At 34.1% G+C, this 20,630-nt stretch overlaps 1 protein-coding gene across 1 annotated transcript in view; it reads right to left on the bottom strand.

The window, feature by feature from the left end:
• Positions 1-20,630, bottom strand: part of Unc13c (unc-13 homolog C) — a 541,194-nt gene that overhangs the window by 414,442 nt on the left and 106,122 nt on the right. The window contains exons 2-3 of the mRNA XM_074065986.1: positions 16,773-16,795; positions 16,151-16,215 (exon numbers count right to left, since the gene is read on the bottom strand). Coding sequence (XP_073922087.1) covers positions 16,151-16,215; positions 16,773-16,795 — 88 coding nt within the window. The remainder of the gene's footprint in view (positions 1-16,150; positions 16,216-16,772; positions 16,796-20,630) is intronic.

Here is a 20,630-nt window from a genome sequence, read left to right as displayed (position 1 = left end):
TTCCTTTATGGCCAGGGATGGTGAGCATTTATTCATGTGCTTTTTGGCCATTTGGACTTCTTCCTTTGAAAAAGTTCTGTTTAGTTCAATTGCCTACTTCTTGATTGGTTCATTGATTTGTGAGGAGTTTACTTTTTCGAGCTCCCTGTATATTTTCGTTATCAGTCCTTTGTATAGCAGCAAATATTTTCTCCCACTCTGTGGATGGTCTCTTCAATTTAGAGACCATTTCTTTTGTTGTACAGAAGCTTTTTAATTTTATGTAGTCCCATTTGCCCATCCTTTCTCTTAGTTGCTGGGATGCTGGAGTTCTACTGAGGAAGTTTTTGCCTATACCTATTCCTGCTCTTTATTGTACTAACTGCAAGGTTTCAGGTCTGATATTAAGGTCCTTAATCCACTTTGAGTTGATACTAGTACAGGGTGATAGGCATGGATTTAGTTTCAGTTTTCTGCAGGCAGATAATCACTTTTCCCAGCAACATTTGTTCATGAGGCTGTCTTTTCTCCATCATATGTTTTTGGCAACTTTGTCAAAAATAAGGTGGGCATAGACATGTGGATTCACATCCAGGTCCTCTATTCTGTTCCACTGATCTTCCTATCTATTTTTGTTCTGGTACCATGCTGTTTTTATTGCTATAGCTCTGTAGTATAGTTTGAAGTCAGGTATTGCGATACCTCCAACATTACTCTTTTTGCTCAGTATTGCCAGTGTTCCTTCCCTTTCTATTTTGTGGAAAAGTTTAAGGAGTATTGGTTTTAATTTTTCTTCAGAGGTCTGGTATAATTCAGCTGAGAATCCATCAGGTCCTGGACTTTTCTTTTTTGGGAGACTCTTTATTGCTGCTTCAATTTCATTACATGTTATAGATCTGTTTAGGTGGTTAATATCCTCTTGGTTTAGTTAGAATTTAGTTTAGAATTTTAAAAAAATTCTTTGTTGAGTACAAGGAGACAATTTAATGACTCAATAAGTACATGTTTAGTAACGGGGAACTAATTTTAAAATCACATTACTTTTAAAAAATGAGAAAGAAAATTCCTGAAAACATAACAATAAAATATTGGGTAAATAAATTATGGTACATCATATTTGAACATTTTACAGTTTCATACCAAAGATGGTGGCTTATTTATTGACGATATCTACAATGTTCCATATTTCTATGTGTTCAAGGCCTGAAGTAAGACCATGCTGGGATCAGTACTTGGTTCTGTCATTTACTCACAGTGTGGCCTTTGATTTCATCTGTACTTCTCAATGTTCACATCTGTGAAATTGCAGCAATTGGAACCATCTTATGTTGTTGTGACAATTCAATGACATAATAGAATTTAAGCCACTAGTACTTCGTGCAGTGCTTAACAGTTCATTGATTTGCATACTCTTCCAAAATATACATCTACATTGTTATTAACTTTTTTTGGTGGCAGTGTAGTTTGAACCCAGACCCTCACGCTTGCTAGGCAGGTGTTCTTAGCCCTAGAGCCACTTAACCAGCTGTTAATAAATTTTTAAGGGAAAATAATTATAGTTATAAGCATATAAATAAATAAATAAATAAACATTATTCCCTGCTTATTAAAATCATGTATATGTGTAGACACACATACTTGGTAAGTGAGAAATGAACCACTGAAAACAGAGTCCCCAAGGGAATTTTTTGCCTATTTCACTCATTGAGGTTGACATTTTAAAATAAGCATGGGTTATTTTTTTAAATCACTCACACACATGCTAGTCATCTCTGGATGATAAAATTTCACAAATGATTCTGATTTATTCTATTTATATTTTCTTTTCAAAATTATTTAGCAATATGATAAGATGTACATCATACCCATTGGTACAAAACCTAAGGGCAAATCAATTATTACTTTATCAGCTAAAACATCAAATTATTACATATTACAGTAAAATTATTCCAAAACTAGAGATGCCTGTTATTTTTATGTTTGAAAACCATACAATTTTCATTTTTTCAGTCCTTCCTTCAATGCAAACTAGACCATTCTGAGTAAAGTTAAAGTTAGAGTTGACATTGATCCATAGCATTTGACATTGTACTTCAAATTTGATAACACACTCATTCCACAGTCATTTAGTAAAAGCAGCCTCCCAAGGGGCTAATAGCTTTGGAAATGCAATTGTATTGGCAGAATAGAGGCTGTAGCCACTTGTTACACCTGTTTCATTTATATGATCCCTGATGTTTTAGTTTGAACACTGTCATACTGGTGTTTTATTTATTTTTCTATTTCTAGGATGAAGACAATGCTTTTAATATGGCTTACATTTCATGATTAAGGACTAGTTATGTATGATTTATCACACTAAAAAATTGTACATCTACATAGTTATTCCAATTTTTTAAAGACAGGGTGTAGACAGATTTTAAACAGTATTAACAATGTTAGATTATTTCAACTGTATATGTACTATTAGATGGTCAGAATTTAAATTTTAACTACACATAAAGTCTAACTTTTAAAATATCATCACCTCTAGGCAGCTTGCCTGCCTGTCTCCATCCTTCTTTCCTTCTTTCCCTCCCTTCCTCCCTTCTTTTCTTTCTTATTTTATATATATATATATATATTTAAGGCATAAAACATATTTTGGTACACATAGTGAAACTGTTACTGTATTGAAGCAAATTAACATATCCATCATCTCTCAAATACTTTTTTTTGGTTGTAAGAGCGTTGAAAATCTATTTTCTTAGCAAGTTCAATAAAATGTTGTGGGTATATTCATCATATTTTACATTAGATCTTTAGACTTATTCATTCTATAGTTTCCAAAGTAACGTGGGCTAATATAATTATCTGTTAGATATTTTTTCTACACCAGCTTATTGAAAAGACAATTTTTTCAGATTCCAACTAACATTATTTTCCAAGTTCATTTCTCCGTTTATGATTACAAAAGGGATTATAAACTCTGTGAGAAAAGGATATATAAAAATGACACATAGAAGCACATTAAACTGCCCATAGACTATGGATAAATAACTTCTGTGGATTCTGACAGACACAATCCCAGTCCTCAGATGAGATCATTATGAATTTGCATAAGAGTCTGGTTATGAAATAAAGCCTACTCTATACGATAGAAGACAGAGAGAGTTGTTGTCAAAGAAAATCCTAAAATACAAAGTAATTTCATCTGTGGTTTTCTTCCCTCATCAATTCATGGACCAAAGACTGAAAAGTTAAACTCAGTGACTTTGATTTCTTGATTTTTTTCCCATATGTTTAATCTTGTTGTTTTAATAACAGATTACTTAGAGAACTATTTCAAACTCAGATTATTTTTTAAAAATACATTTCCATAAGCAATTAGAAAGCTAATAAGTTAAATGCAAACTAAAAAGCATGTTAACCAATGTATAAATAAATTAGTTTGCCTTGAGGTGATGGAAGGAGATGGAGGAAGACTGAGAGAACCTTTCTCATTAATAGTGGGGAACTGTCTATTTCCTGGAACTAGACTCAAAGGAAAGAAGTCATAACCAAAATTCATTTAAAAGTGGGAGTCTGGTTTTGATAAACAGTATCTTGAGTAGATAAAATACCAGAATATGTTTAAGAGAGACAGAGTTTTGAAATCTCCTTGCCAGGAAGTCTTACAATGAGTCCACAATAGTTTAAATGTTCTCTCTCTGATCACAAGGCTGGCTCAGATATTCTCTTTGGATAACTTCTAGTCTGCCCATCCATGACTCACAGTGGCACAAGCCAATAGTCAGGCCTCTACATTCTGCAATCCACAGAGGTTGAGACCAGAGGGGAACCAAAGAGAGAAATAGACAAGTTACTGGGAAGCATATGGTAGTTACTTGCCTATGTTCACCTTAATTCTTTTGGAATTAGTTATTATCATTAATACCTTTAAGTGAAAATTATTAGATTTATTAATATGATACTCAAATAATTCCATTTTTTATTTGGCAGTCCTGGGGTTTGAACTTGGGGCTTTGCATTTGTACTCTACCACTTGAGCCAAAACACTAGCCCTTTTTCCTTTAGTGAATTTGAGATAGGCTCTTGGTTTTATGCTGAGGCCAGCCTGGATCCCTATCCCCTATTTACCCTTTCCATATTGGTGGGATAACAGGTTAGTGACACCATTCCCAGCTTTTTATTGGTTAAGATGGGATCTCATTAGTTGTTTGCCAGGATTAATCTCAAACCTCGACCCTCCCAATCTTTTCCTCATAAGTAGGTACAATTGTAGGCATGAACTACAATACTTGGCTTTTTCATTAAAATCACATATATGTATAGATTATCTGCTAAAAAGGGAAAAAAACAAATCTTGAACTGTAAGCCCTTGTCACACACAAAGATTTATAGATAACATGAACAATGTGCCTATATCATATAACTTCCTAATTACTAGAGAGAAAGGAAGCATTGAAGTGAGAATGTTGTATAACCAACATTAAATTTGTGCTTCAGCAAAATCACAAATCCCTGAATGACACAGATATGTCATTGCTCAGAAAAAGTCAAACTTCTAATGATAATTGACCAAAGGTTTGCAGTATCCAATCTACAACAAAACACAAAAACTAAAACAACTCTGAACTTGTTAAAATAACTGGTAAGATATTGATTTACATTATAAGAGAAATTGAAATAAGATTCAATTTGTAACTATTTAAATTTGCCAGTGTTTAACTGGACAAGGTCACTGGTCTCGGGATGTCTTCTATGACTGTCAAATTGCCTGTGTGTACCTTGGCAAGCACTAGATGCCATTGATTGAGCTCGGACTGGCCAGCTGAAAGCTCTTGCTTATTACTTAATTTGTAGAATGACCTGGAGATGAAATACAGATGAAATAGTTTTTCACAACAATCCACTGAAGGTGAATTAGCTGAGCCGTATGCCTTAGTTTAAAGCTCCCCTACACCCACATGGTTTGTCTTTGCTCTGCTTAGACTAACAGTTCAATCTCAATGTTCAGATTTAGTTATTTTTCTTAATTATAATAAGCACTTCAGTTCTTATTAAAATATAGTTTTATCTTTAAAACTTATCAGAAATCTAATGAAGATAGATACTGAAGGATATTCCAAAACATGGACCAGTTATTAATGACCAACATGTAATGAATGTGTGTTTTCTATGAGGCAGTGTTTAATGTTCACATATGTTCATTAATTTAGTATGGATAGCAACCAAATGAGGTAGAAATTGTAATTATAACTTTATACAGATAAAATATAATTTTAGAGAAATAAGGCAGTTTTTCCATGGCTATAATGCTGGATAAGTGCTTAGCTAGAATTTGTTTCCAGACATCAGAACTTATAGCAAATCTGAAGTTCATGAATTATACTTTTAAATCAAAAAAGAGGATGAGTGGCTACTTCTTGGAACACAAGGAAGTTAACAATATCCTGGAGTGATAACTTACCATTTCTATGACACAAGCATGTGCCATAATTTTCTTTTACTTGATATAAAGAACAAGGTATAATATATTGTTAGGGGGGTATAACAAACATCTCCTGTCTTATGCATTCAGTCTAGGCTTCTACACTCACTCTATGCTACTCCCATGTAGCTATCACTACTGTAGAGCTAAATCTCAGATCACTACAACTTCACCCATGTCTACCCAACATTTCTATTTGACTATCATTTCATATTTTCTAACTCATATCATACTTTTCCCTTCCACCTTAGTTTTTGTACAAGAAAGATTTGATCTTTGAAACTCACTGTTAAAATGCCTTTGCAGGCTTCTCATGATGTAAAACATGAATTTTTCTCAAAGGAGGACAGGAAATGCAAGTGATACACGTTTAAAGAAAGAGGAAGGTACATGTGCCTTTTCTGCCTTCTCACAATTCTTAAACTTTCTCTAGGGTACCACTGTCACAATGAGCAACCAAAATGGTGAACCAAAATATCCTTCAGGTGTTTGGAGTTAGAAAAACATGTTTGAAAACAGGCAAATAAACCCATGTTTCCCCTTGGCATCAGCCTATCTTTAGAACACTTATGTTTCAATAATACCTTTTGGGTTTACCAAACTGGGCCACTAATTCATGTGTTCCTGCCTGAAGTTAGGCCATAAATGCCAGAACATCTCTAAGATACATTCTAGCCATGGGACCACTTAGTTTTTCTTTTCAGTTTCCATTGTCTTTTCCTCTCAACTTTCTTCTGAGCTAAATACAATATGCACAAGAAATGACCTTACACTTTGTATCTTTTACTCTAATAAAAAAGCAATAGAACTAACAGTGCTATTGAACTGTGTATTCAAATGTTACAATCCTTTTCATCTAGTTTTTTCTTTTATTCAAATCTATTGATATTAATATTATATCAGAATTTTATTATGTTCATTCTCCCTGCTCCGCTGGTCTAAATAGAATTTGAATACTAGAGAAACTTTGAAATTATTATATCAGCATGTTTACTAACTGCTATATTGTAGCCTGCTCAATGGTGAACATAAAATAGCTAAAGTATAATAAATAAGACACACTATGGTGGGCTAATGTGTTGAGTTTCTCAGCAGCGGGGAGATCTCTTTTGAGCTTTGACTGCAACAAAATGTTGGTCCTCTTGCCAAACATAGTGAAATAAATCCTTGCCCAGGCTCCAGTTTTCAGTAATTGGAAGGAAAAGTTTGCAACAAAGAGGTAAACAATTACTGTCAATAAAATATAACAAGTAGCTGCCTGGCGTAGGCAATCACTTTTTCAAGCTTGAATCCATGCATTTTCTAAGGCAAAACCCCAGAGAAGTAGAGGTGTAGGAAAAGAAGCACATTCCTAATTTAACTTTCTAAATGAGAGATTCTACTGAGCTACCCATGTGTTACCTGATGCTGGTATCAAAGGAAAAATTTGAGTAATCACTTGGGGCATAGAGTCCCCTAGACCATGTAGGTTGACTAATTGATCTCAGTTTTCCCAGAACTTTCCTTGGTTTAGCCTGGAAAACTTTACTGCATTAAGAAAACCCTGCTATTGATCACAATACTTACTTTTTCTATAGCATATCATAAACTACCACTTTCTATTATTTGTGCTAGAATAAAAAGTGTTGAGAAACACTAAATGATCCTGTGACTGTATTAGATACAATGTGATCATAATTTCTATCCACATTTTTCAAATAATGCATTAAGACCCAAGAGGTTCTCTGCTTGTCACTCTGTGAATCAGGTATTATTTCCTCAAAGGATCTTTATTTGTAAAGATCATATTGCAGATATATTGTGTGAAAGGATTTGTACTTATATACTTCAGGCACTCATGGCTTCTGCACATCTCAAGCTTTGGCCTTTCTTACCTGGCACCTTAGAGTCTAAACAGCAAGATAACAAGAAGAGGTTACAGTGATGCTTATCATGGTTGACAGAGTTGTGTAAAAGTACTCAAAGCAAAAGAGATGCCTGCTATGCATGAGTGCCCTTGCTTCTGGAGACTAATTCCTTTCTAAAAAATGTTTCCCATATTTTTGACAGATGACTCTGCTAGTTAATACAAACTATATAATCTCAGGAATATAAATTCACTAGCTTCTTGCTTCTCATTGTCAGCGCCACCCAGAAGTTATTGTTTAATAGTTATGTTCCCAGAACACCTGAGTCAATCTTAACAAGATGCAGGTATTCCCACTGATATATTATTCAAAAATTAATAGAATACTTCTTATTTTCTGTCAGGCATTCAGTCTTTCAAATTATCTTTCTAAACATATACCCTACTTCTCTGCTCCACGTGCTCGGACACCTTGTCCAATGCATTTTCTTTCTTTTTTTTTTTGGAAAGAGAAAAGTAAAACTATCTTTATTTATAGTCTACATAGGAAACCCTAAGGAATCCACAAAAGTGATCCCAAAATTATTAAGAGAGTCAAATAAGGTTGCAGAATATAAGATTAATGTGTAAAAATTGTTTCTAAATAAAAACCAATCAATCATGTTTCTATATACTTGCAATAAATCTAAAACTAAAGTAAAAATCATTATTTGTAATAATATAAAGATGTGAAATACCTATTCATAAATTTGATAAAAGTTGTGAGCGATTTGAACAGTGAAAACTGTAAAACATCCAATGCATTTTCTTGCCCACGAAGCAACTCAAGGTTTGTACTACTTCCTAATCTCCATTTTCTTTTGTATATCCACAGGCCAAAACTGCATCACAAGTTTAAGTTTCTATTCAATGCCACTTCTCCATGAAGTCTGCTCTGATAACTCCCAATTAAAAATGTTTCCTCTTTTAAATTTGCACAGTAATACTTTCCCATCTGGAAAGTAATCACATTTTATGCTGTATTATAATTGAGATAATTGGATAAAAACCAGAAATAAGATTCTAATGTTTTTGTAGCAACTGCTATGTTTTACTATGCTAAATTCAAAGAATGCTATGCTGGAAGTAGGGGCAAACTTAGAAAATAATGTCCTATTTTTCAAGGTATGGAAAGTATGTAATTAGAAGAATATTTGCTGATATGCACAATTATGTTTAGCATAAAAAATGACATAGTTATTCATTTCTTCCATACAGAGGGAAGAGTTTATTTTCACATTCCTGATTCCCAGCTGGGCTTTTGACTTGTTTTACAAGAGAATGCAGCAAGGGTGACAAGTGTTGGTTCTAGCATTGGATTAGAATGACTTTATATGCTTTCACTTGTCACTTAGAAGCCTCTTCCTGTCATATGATCAAGCTTGGTCTGGACAGTTGGATAATGAGTGATACACAACCACCAGGCAGGTGAAAACTGGCTGCCTTCCAGATGAGTGAATGTAGATAAGACTACTGGAATCATTGTTTTAAGCCTCTGAAGTTTGGGGGTTTGTTTCACAGAACCACTTAACATATGGTGATTATATTAGGATAGAATATACTATTAATGTGGGATGAAATAAACTTTTAAGATTGTGAGAGGGCTTAAAATTTTTCTCTGAACCTTCTTTTTTCAGGTTCAGCATCCCTGGTGGTGTTGCTTACTAAATCAAAATCTAAATATGCTTTCTTGGGAAATTCAAGAAATGTACTCTATAGTTATTTTGAGTGCTCCTTTTTCTTCCCTAAGATGCTTTATCTGTTACATGTCTTCAATAGCCATATCAGTTATATTTTAGAAAGAGTCAATAGGATTAAGATCCATGGTATTTATGAGAACTTCTGTCTTGTTTAGTGGGGTTATATTCAATGTTTTTAAGCTAATAGCTGGTAGTTTTCTAGCACAGATGATTATTCTGCTCAATATAACAGATGCTACTTTCTACAGTTACTGAACTGGCTCTGTTTTAAGATTGACTACTCAACTCATGTTTTCCTGAAGGATACATCAGTGATTTTAGTTTGTTCTCCCTGAATCTCATACAATACCTACAAAGCATTAGAGAATTAAACTTGATTCCGTGTGATGTATTTAAAATTCGTTGACTTTCTAAAAAATTTAAGCCAAGCCTGTGATGTGGAAGTCATGATAAGAATCTGTTTTAAAGTACTGGAACTGTGTAGTGATATACACATTTTCAGTAAGAAAGTTGAAGACAGAGAAGCCATTAGAAAAATGTATTGCTTCTCTGTGGTGTTTTCTTCAATAAATATACTCTTCTGAGGTTTTGTTTCTGATGTTAATTTCTTTATATGTTTTTTATTTTCTTTGTTTTGGAACAGGGCTTTAGTATGTAATCCAGACTGGCCTCAAACTCGAGATCCTCCTGCTTCTGCCTCTGGATTCCTGATATTATAAGCATTTACCACTAGGACCAGCATACTTCTCAGGTTTCCTAATTAGGAATTTAATTTTTCTGAGACTGGATTGTCTCCAGTGTTTGCAGTATTAGGTGGGTCCTCCTATGATGTTCAAAGTCAAAACAGAATATGACTAGCACTGGGTTGAGATGTATGTATGCTTCTGAGTTAGAACCTGAAATGAGAAAGGAAATGTCAAATGGGAGTCAAGAGGGTAGGGAGGGAGAAGAAGCACCGCACTTAACCATATGGCCTTAATTCTAACTTTGGTGGCCTTAATTTTCTACCTGAGAAAAGATTAGCCTTGGGAGTTGGGTGCATGATACAATTTACATCACAGCTTTACCAAACACACTCTTTTGAAAGTACATGAGTTAGGATTTCTTTAAAGTATGTAAGAGATGGAGTTAGTGATTCACAGAAAGCAAGGGAAGTCAAATTTCATGTTGGATGTGTTCTTGATTGACAACTACACATACATAAAAGGAACAACAGGCCCCTATAATCAGCCAATGAGTACTATGCACACAAACTGCAGAAAACTCCAGTGTCAGGAACTGGGTGGAGAAAATTTGACAGAGCTGATGGTGACTGTGATTTCCTTCCCTAAAGTAAAGCTGTCATCTGTGTCTTGGGTTCATGTGGATGTAAGGTCACATGCATTCTTAAGATCTTAAAAATGAACCCATTGTCTTTAAAAATCGAAGAGTAGTTTCATGTAATGAATACAATTTGGGGTTGCCCTTGCCTGAAACCCAGAATCATCTTCAGGTTTCATATTCATAAATACTATTACATAATGGAAGTAAAAATGTGATTGGTGTTTAGGACTTAATGTACCTACTCTGTGGGAATACTGCAAGCAGGATGCTGAGGACTAACAGCCCTGATACAACCCCAGAGTCCACCTTAGAGTTGGGGCTTTCCCTACATTCACTTGAGGCTGCTTTCAAGCTGACATTACTACCTTCTGGCCCCAATTGTTATTCTAGAAATGACAAAAATTGTTTTTCTATAATTGTTTAAGCAAGTCAGCTTCCTTTAAATGCCTTAAAGTGTGAGGATAAAAATATTTTTAAATTTATGTAACTTAAGCAATTAATATATGCTATAGGAATGACACAAACCAATGGGAACACAGAAAGGGGAGATAATAAAAGGAGAGAGAAATAGAAATCACTTCTAATCTAATAGAAAGATGTTCTAATCCACAAGAAAGAAATATGCATTAAATTGAAGAAAAATAAGAGGTATTAAATACATTTACGTAGGGAAACACTGTACTCTGAGGAGATTAATCTTTAACAGTATAGTGATTGGATTTAAAGGGAAGAAAGAATTGAAGAAATTTCAGTTTGCAGTTGCCAAGGTAAAAGGCACTGAGGGCTAAAACCAAGTTTTAGTTGAGATGATGGCAGTGAATACAACTAAGTTGAGAAAATATGAACATGGAACTAAAATACTATGCAATGATGAATTGAGAAAGTGGGCCCAGATTGCATCTGAAAATCTTTCTAATAACTAAAAATCTCAAATTCAGTTTTACCTTAATCTATAGAAAACTTATTATCAAATTCTCTGGAGGGAAAGGAAGTTTTTCTATAAAATAACTGACTGAAAAGCCAAAGGAAAGACTCCCATTTTCCTCCAGAGTGACCTCTACTGTGATTGACACAAACTGCATTGTGTGGGAGCTGTCATGTTTTTAATACTTGTCAAACTTGACAGAGAGCATGCAAGGATGTTTGTGAAGGGTCAGCTCTTGACCCATGGGAAGGGATTATAGCAGTGGAAGTAGTGATTGTGTAGGCTGAGGAGAATTTTTGACCCCTGAAAAAGAGGAAAATTAGCTTGAAGGTAAAGGGAAGAATCAGATCTGTGAATTAGATAGGAGAAACTGAAACAAAAAGTTCTCAGCCACTAAAGAGAAGAACTGTTTCTATGAGCAAAAGTAGGTTAGGAGGCCCTGGAAAAATAAGAAAAACCTTAGCTTATATGTTAAATGGATGCTTTTAGGCCCTAGGTAGAGAAGTCAAGACTAAGAGTGAACAGAAAGAGGACGTGAGGATAGTATATAACCTTCTAAACATTATAGAGAAATATAAAAGCAATGTCAGAGCTATCTTACAAATATCAATATGAAATTAAACTAGCTGCATGGATATAGTGTGTGACCTAACTCTGTCTGGTTAGGTTCTACAATAATAACAAAAATGCTATTGTAAATACGGTAAATTATAAAATAAAAAGAATAAAGAACTTTGGTTATTGGTTTATTCATATTCACCAAGTTATTTGTTCATGACAATAACTGAACAACCTTGGAAGTCTTGGCACACAATTCTTTTTCTCTTTCTTGCAATTGTTCCCACTTGAAAATGAGATCAAAACAGAAGCTTCTTTTTTCTATTTGCAATCCTTTAGCATCCTGTCCTTCAATAATATATCTCTATTTTTCTCTTCTTCTGCCTTTTACTTACCCCTTTCACTACTGCCTCTTTTCACACAAGTTTCCATAATTTTGGTCATGGTAAAGACAGGAATTACCAGACTATTGGGATTAAGGAAAACAGCCTCTGTCTGGTTCAGGACCATGGACAAGGAGTAAGCCTTACTTCATATGAGGTAAAATAAATCGGTGCCCATGAGAAAAATCCTACAGAGGAAAACTTGAATAACTAGTGGAGAAAAGGAACAAAGAAGATGAGACTCTCCATTTACAAACTGTCCTTCCTAAACTCCATCACTATTTTATAATATTTCCTTAGTTCTGCTGCCAATAAGGCTGGTATTTAGGGAATGAAAAGAGAATAAAATAGGTGAAAAGAGAATAAAATAGGTGCAAATACTGTATACATGTTAATGTAAATGGTTGAAACTGTTCCAGAAAGGGGGTAGGGAGGGATAAAGGAGGATGATGGAGGGGGTGAATTCAAGGATGATATATTTGATATATTATAAGAACTTTTGTAAATGACACAATGTATCAATTAAAAAAAGAAAACCTATCAATGTTTCCCTTAATCCAGCCAATGAAACTCTTTGTAACCAAAGGAGTGCTGCTCTAATTAAGAAGATGATTCAAGGTTGGGGAAATTACTCATGTCACTTTATTCACTATCACTTATTAAAGTGGTTTCATTGAATTGATGCTGGGTACTCGGAGAAGTCCCTGAGAGAGAACCTAGTGAGAATATGATAGTTTGATGCAGCTTTCAGCTGATGTTCCTCTATAGCATTTACCTCTGGGCCATAGTCTACAGAAATGGTTCTCAACCAGTGACTGAACACAGTGGAGTCAATGGAGCACTTAGGCCCAATGTAGGGCTCTTCCAGCAAGAAGCCTTCTCCCTGGGACTCTCTGTTCATCTGCCCGACTCTTCTTTCTTGAATTCAGTTTAGTCTTTTCATACCTAATCCTCCATCCTTTTACAAATGTTAAATCCATATCATGGTCATTCCTTGCCTACTTGTGCTTCTCCACTTTATCTCTGAAATGTTCTTCCCAATCAATGTTATACATCTGGTGATGTCTTGGTGTGTGCTTTCTGTAGAATCTTTGCTTACAGATATGACAAAAGTTACCAAAATCTTACAAATGTATAAAATGAAATCCATATAGGCTGCATCCTTCCAGTCTTCTCTTTTACCCTTTTTTAAAAATTCACTTTCTCTCCCTTTCCCAATTCCTTTACCAGAGCCTATCTGAATCTTTATGGTGGCAGACGTGAAAGAATAATGAAGGTTGACATGTCTTTTTCAGCAACTCTTACATAAAATGTAAAGAAAGCTGAGTAAAAATTAGAAAGCAAAATTGTCAGCTCCATGATTTAGTTTCACTGGATGTAAATTATTTTTTTCATTGACAATTAAGAAAGAAGAGGAAGGATGAATGAGGCTTGGCTTTGAACTGAGTAGGGAATATGAAGGAAGAAAACTAAAGAATATACTCATACTATCATGAAGGAGTAACTGTTCCCTATTTTTAAATGTTTTCCTAGAAAAATAGAAGTTAGGATATTTAGAGTGATATAGTCATATTGCATTATATTAAGAAAGATATTTAAATACTTATAGGAAAACTAAAATGAACAAATCTTCCCAAAGAGCTTATAATTGAAGGCTCATATATGGATGCACTATTCAAGTTGTTCAAGAGGAAATTAGCATTCAGGGAAACACAAAATCACTCTTCTTAACTTCATTTGTAAACATTTTTATTTCAAATATTTTTACACCTCCCCAAAAAGACATGGGTCAGTAACAATCATAAAAAGGAGATATAAATGCAAGAGTCAAAAAACCAGGAATGATCCATGGGATTTTCAAACAAGATCTACAGCTGCTACTAATGTCCTTTAAGAAAGTCAAACATGCCTGTTAATATAGTATGTACAGGTACCACATTGTGGACAGGGACATTCCAACACCCATCCTTTCTATCCTCAGAATGACAGCAAAACACACCCAAAGTACATGTATTTTGTTTATCTCAAAGCATTTTTCCCTTTCCCCATCCCATCAGATCTTCCCATCCTATTTAAGATTGATTTGCAAGTCTACTTTTAACCAGTTACTCAATTTTATAGTTTATGAAAATAGACTATACAGCAACTATTTTAGTGAATTAACACAGAAAGAGAGAATAAAGGAGAAAAACTAAATGGGAAGACAAAAGTCAGGCTGTGCTTTGTCTAGGAGGAAGCAGGGATAGCTAAAACAGACAGTTTGCAGAAGGGTGTGCTCCGTCTGAAGAATTTGCAAATGGTTGGAGCCAATAACGATATTCCCATTTCTTAAAAACAAACAAAATGTACAGCAGTGGCTATGCCCCAGGAAGCACCAGTTTGGGTATTCCAACAACTGGCCTACCCACAGAGATGTGCCTAAATCCTGCTTTTTACTGAGGATAGCACCAGGGATGGAGTAGTCAGTGATCTTCCAGTTCCACCTGTGATGGAGAGGGAGCTAAGCTCACAGCTCTGAGTGGGCTAGGTGGTATGTGGTTGAGACTTTAAATTTTACAAATGTTTCATTTAAAAAAAGGACCATGTGAATATATTTAACAAAAGATTCATTTTAAAAGAATAAGAATGTTATAAAACAGAATAGAACAGTGAAACTTTATGACTAACCCCCAACATACATATAATTATGTCTATAACATTATATATATAATTTTTGCTTCTGTTTATATTGTATTCAGCTGTATTCAAAATTTAACACTTACATATATATGCATATATATGTATATGCTTATTAAACTGTGTAAAAGCTTTACTCCACAAATTATACTTTGAAAAAATCTAACTAGTGAATCATTCATGCAACATCATTTACAACAATGGTACCTATGAATAATTTTGAGTATCAACTAAGACAAATACACTAATAATTATAACAAATACTTTGAAATATCTGCATCACTTAGAAATAATGAAGTGTAAATTTTTGCAAGGCACATTGTTAAATGAAATGAAAAGGAGAAAAGAGAGAAAGAAAACTTCAAGTTGCCAAAACAATACATTATAGAGACTACATTATCTGAGCTGGAAAACTGACTTTGCCATTTACTAACTGTATTAATACATTTTTAAGTGTTTCATGTAGTGATTTTTCTCATTTTTAAAACGAATGTCAAAATAGTACTTACCTCATAGGCCATTGTAAGAATCAAATAAGTCATTATATATGAAACAATTCTAACAGTTCATGGTACAAAGTAAGCATTAAAACTAGTGCTTGTGGCCCAGTTTATGTTAAAACACACATGGATCATAATACAGAACTGATTTTGTATGCACATAGATATGAATGCAAGCACACAGAAAAAGTAATGTGAATATACCTGTCAAAGTGACATCAATTTGTAATTTGGGGCGTTGAAGAAGATACTTCTTTTCTGAGTGATTTACATGGAGAATACGTCATACATTATTTTGTGACTAAATGTTAAATATTTTGATATGCACTACTATGAAACTGTGGAAAAAATGGTATAGATTACATTCATTAAATTATTGACATGAAAAGATGTTCACACATTAAGTGCAAGTAAGCAGATCAAACCTTAGCATTAATTGTGGTAACATAAATACAATTATGAAAATTGTATCTATGAAACTGGTTATACGATTTCAGTTTTCTTTTTTATATATGTATATATGGTGAAATTATATATACATTCAGATTCAAATTTGTCATAAGCATGTGTCTCATTAATTTTTAAGGAAACAGTATAAAAGCGATTTTACTGTGACAAAAATAAAGGAACAGTGAGCTTACTTAATTATACCATCATGAAAAAACCTTGCACTGAAAATATGTGTTGAGAACACAGCCAAGTGCTATTGACAAATGGAATGAATCAGAAAGGTTATGAAGGTACTTACCCTCCAAACACCTGGAGTGCAGAGGATCTGGAAGCATCCAAATCAGTGCCACTTACTATTCGAGCCTTAAATGAATAAGAAAAAACAAAACAAACAGGTTTTTAGCATACTACAGCTAAATGGATGCGAATTTGGGACACAGGTCAACTGCACTACACATGTAACACCTAGTATGACAGATGCTAAGCAGGGTCAGCTCCAAGTCAAAGCTGTGTTTTGTGAGTGGAGGTTTCGAAATTAGCTGTCAGCATTTAAACAAAAGCACTGGCAGAGTCTAGGAGAATACATCAGATTTCAAATACTATTTGCCCTTAGAACTCAGTATGTACAGTGGAGACCATGAATCAGTCAGGAAAGTCATGACTAAGCCAGACTTAAGAACAGATGCTGTTTGACCGTAGCAGACCCCTAGATTGGCAGGTATAAGCTAAAGTAAGCGCAGCTGGCAAGGTGTGACCTCTTCATAAATGCAACAAATTAGGGCACACTTAAAGGACAACCAAAGAATGGAAAGCTGGGATGACATGCACATTTCACAACCAAAACAGGTCTAATATGTCACAAACAAACATGTACAAAAGACAAGATCCCTCAGGAGGGAAGAAAAAGTATGATTTAAAACCTTTTCATCCACAGAACTGCTATCTGAAAGAGAATCAGGAAAAGAAGGAATACATGTTAGATGGAGTACTTTTCAAGATAACATTTAAACATATATACTAACAAAGTGTTATTGTTGCATTGCTAAAAGTCATAAATGAACAGAGTTTCAAGGCTGAACCCCAAAGGAATAGTTATAATAGGCTCTCATAATTTATAGAGCTGAATAAGGTGATAGAACACTTGAAAAGTATACTAGGGTCATTGCTGGATTTAATGAAAGAAAACATGACATATTAGGAGAACATAGTTGAAAAATTAGGAGTCTTGGACTCTGCCACTTACTAAGCACATTGGGCTAACTACCAGATTCTCTACAGTCTAAACCCAACTTTGAAAGAAGGTCACAGATACTTTGCTGAATTGCTTGTCAACATTGTTAAGATCAACTAAACAAATATTTGTAAAAGTAAACTTCAAATTACTATATAACTTAATTTTATTACAGGATTGTTTGCTTGTGGCTTCTCATTTCATAAAACTTAAGAGCTAAATTTTAATTAAATGATTCCATCTTATAAGTAAGAAAGCTGATACCAAAAGGATTAAGTGATGATTAAGACCACAAAGCTAGTAAATGGCAGAAGGACTCCAGAACTTCCACTTAAGTGCCTTTTAGATTCAGCATTTTAGGGGAATTGGACAAAGCAGCAAGAGGTGGTTGGTCCAGTCTTCCAAAGCAATTGAAGATAAATCATAGGGTCACCATTTTCAGTGCCAACTTCTCATGAGTTCAAGTAGATGGACAACAGAATATTGTGTGGTTGTAGTGTTGTTATTATTGCTGCTGTTTGCAAATGAAAGTCCATATCTGCCAGGGTCATAAGGCTATATGGTCATTTTTACCTCATACAGGACTACTGCTCTTAAGCTTTTTCTGCTTTGCTTATTAGCATGAAGCTGCAGGGACAGCTCTATGGATAGAAACTGGCAGGTTGCTAGAGCTGGAGTGACCATGGAGTTCAGTCCAAACCCCTTCCTATTCAGGTAAGCCTCAGAAAGATAATTTGCCCAAGGACATTTAGCAAAAAATGATCCTCACTGATGACTATCTGCAATATATTAGTTTTCTCAACTCATTAAGCATGGATTGATTATCACAAGTAAATATTTTGTACAAATTTTATGATCTTTCAGAGTCATATCTGCAAATATAAATCATAGTAAAATCAATTATAAGATAATAAAAGATGAATCTTAGTTATAGGCATAAAAATTTTTAAATGTTGCATAAAATGAAACAATTAAAACAGCATTATTTCAGAAGAATAATATATGATATCTGAGAATGTTTTATCTCAAAGGTGATTAAAGATTGTGGGATGACTAATTTAATATGACACATCAGTTGATCACACATCTATTAGTCAGAAATGTGCATCTGAATTTCAATAGGTAACCAAAAGTCATTTGATTTCAAACCTTCCTAGTAATTCTTAGAAACATCCTTAAAATAGGATTGTAATGGGTCGTTCTTAAGTTTAACATATTAAAAAATATCTTATTTTTAGAGTCATCAATTTATGTGAGAAATGTTATCACATTTCCATTGTGAAGAGCAAAAGAAAACTCTCTTCTACTATAATATTTACTTATTTCTGGAAATTCTAGTCAATATATTAACACACAAGCAGAAGAAAACAATAGAAATATTAGAAATCTGGACACAAAGCTGTTATTTTTCAGGACTTATTATTTTATATCCCTAAAACAAAATAAAACAAAATCACCTAGAAAATTATAAAGATTGCTAAAATAGTTAAAGTGTCTATCTAATCAACACATAAACAAAATAATAACAGATATTTTCTACATATTCACAATTACTTATTTGGAAAAATAATGAAAGAAGAGCTGACTTCAAATATTCAATATTTTTGATGAGTAATTTGTATTCATTGCTTCCCATTGACATATGTCTTCCATATCAGACATCCCACTGGATTAAAATAATCATACCAGGTTATCAATTACAATTTAGCTGCTAACTCTGGCAACACATTGATTCATTCAATATTCTATTTGTTCACTCATACAATACATACTTATTACCAATGAATCCTTTTTGTTTACTTCAACTCCTTTATCTCCCTGCTATACTCTCCCCTTGACACCTATGTAAAATAAAGGTATTTTTATAACCCTTTTTATAACCCGCCAAGGAAACACTCAATGCCTCATGAAAGAAAATCAGATTCAGATTATTGCAGTCCTGTGGTTAACCATTCCTCTTTCAGAATTAAAATACCGCTCTGCGCCTTTGCACTTGCTGTTTCCTTCCTTTAAAACAACTGTTCTCCCTTTCTCATTTCACCAATTGCCTGTTATCCTCCAAAACTCTTCTAAAGCTAACCCCCTCCACTGGAAATCAGTGTTTTATTCAGTTTTTGACCTTGTATTAAGCACTGCACCCTGACCATTCTCTGCTCCCTTCATCCTTTTCCTGTCTCCTTGTCTGCAATTCTCCTGAAACCTGAGCTCCTCAGAATTAGTAAGTTTTTAAACTTGTTTTCTTCTTTTCTACCACATTCCTGAAATTAAGTAGATGACCAATAAATGTTTTCTGAGGGTTGAAGGAAAAATTTCATAATCTATACTACTTTATGGAAGTATCTAAAATAATAATAAAAGAAAATATGATTTCATCTTCCTATATAGAGAGGATAGATTCTTATCTAGTAGATTTAAAAATCAGAATCTTAATGGCAGGAAGGTTGTAACTTGAAATTAAGCTAATTTCAAGTGTAACTGGATTAGTATACAAGTAAAGACATCTAAGATTTTGTAAAGGGAGCACTATGAGGCCAATCTTTAAAAATGTATAATATCTAAAATAGTATGCCCTGGCAAAATAATAGATGGGAAGGTGAATGAAATACAAATAAAACAAATATACTCTTATACTTCAGACTTCAATGACTAAGAAAGAACACATTTTATCAGAGACAAAGAGAATCACTAGTCAGAGAGCAGTGCTTTGATAGTGAGTTAAGTATCTATAATATTCATTTGTATCCTTGTCTCATACATATGCCACAAAGTCTCATATGTATTAGAGAACTAAATATAAGACAAAGAAAAATAAAGTACAAATAGAAACAAATATTTATTAAATGTATGGAACGAGAAGAGATGTTAAAATTGAGATAATAGATAATTCCCAAAATAAAATGCAACAATGTTAATTAAGTGTGAAAAATTATCCAATTTATTAAAACTATGCCTAATCATGATTACAAAGTTAACAAGGAATGTGATAAAGATTAATTTCAATGAAACAAAAAATAATTTCCAAGACTGTTGAGGATATCATAAATCAAACACTATCATGCAGAGCTGATGACAGCGAAAATTGTAATAAAAGTTTCAGAAAACTTGTAGTAATATTTAGACATCTAAATTCCAGTCTGGAACATTGTTTTTTACAGGCTTACATTCTACTTACATATTAACCTGAAATCTTCACAGTAGCCTTGCTTTGGAATAGTATCTCACATCATCTTCCTGTGCTACAATGTGCTATTGTCAGGAGCCAGCTTAGGCGAGTGTTGTCTGAGTTTGGACTAGTCTAGGGGCCAGAAACCCCTGCATATTCCAATCTCTGGGAATTCACAGACATTGCACTTCAATGATTTGGGTGGACTGCAACTGCATCATGACTCAAACTTGACCCAACAGAGTGACTGCGACATAACTCTGGTGGATTTCCTGCACTCCAGATGACAGGTATTGTGACATGGAAGGGAACAGAGATTGCCACTCTCAGGAACCTGGTCTCCTGATCAGGACATTTGCTTTATGGAATCAAGGACATGGCCAG

This window comes from Castor canadensis, chromosome 2 (assembly GCF_047511655.1).
Source record: "Castor canadensis chromosome 2, mCasCan1.hap1v2, whole genome shotgun sequence".
Taxonomy (NCBI): Eukaryota; Metazoa; Chordata; class Mammalia; order Rodentia; family Castoridae; genus Castor; species Castor canadensis.
Note: the sequence above shows the minus strand (reverse complement) of the source record. Positions and strands in the feature narration are given on the sequence as shown.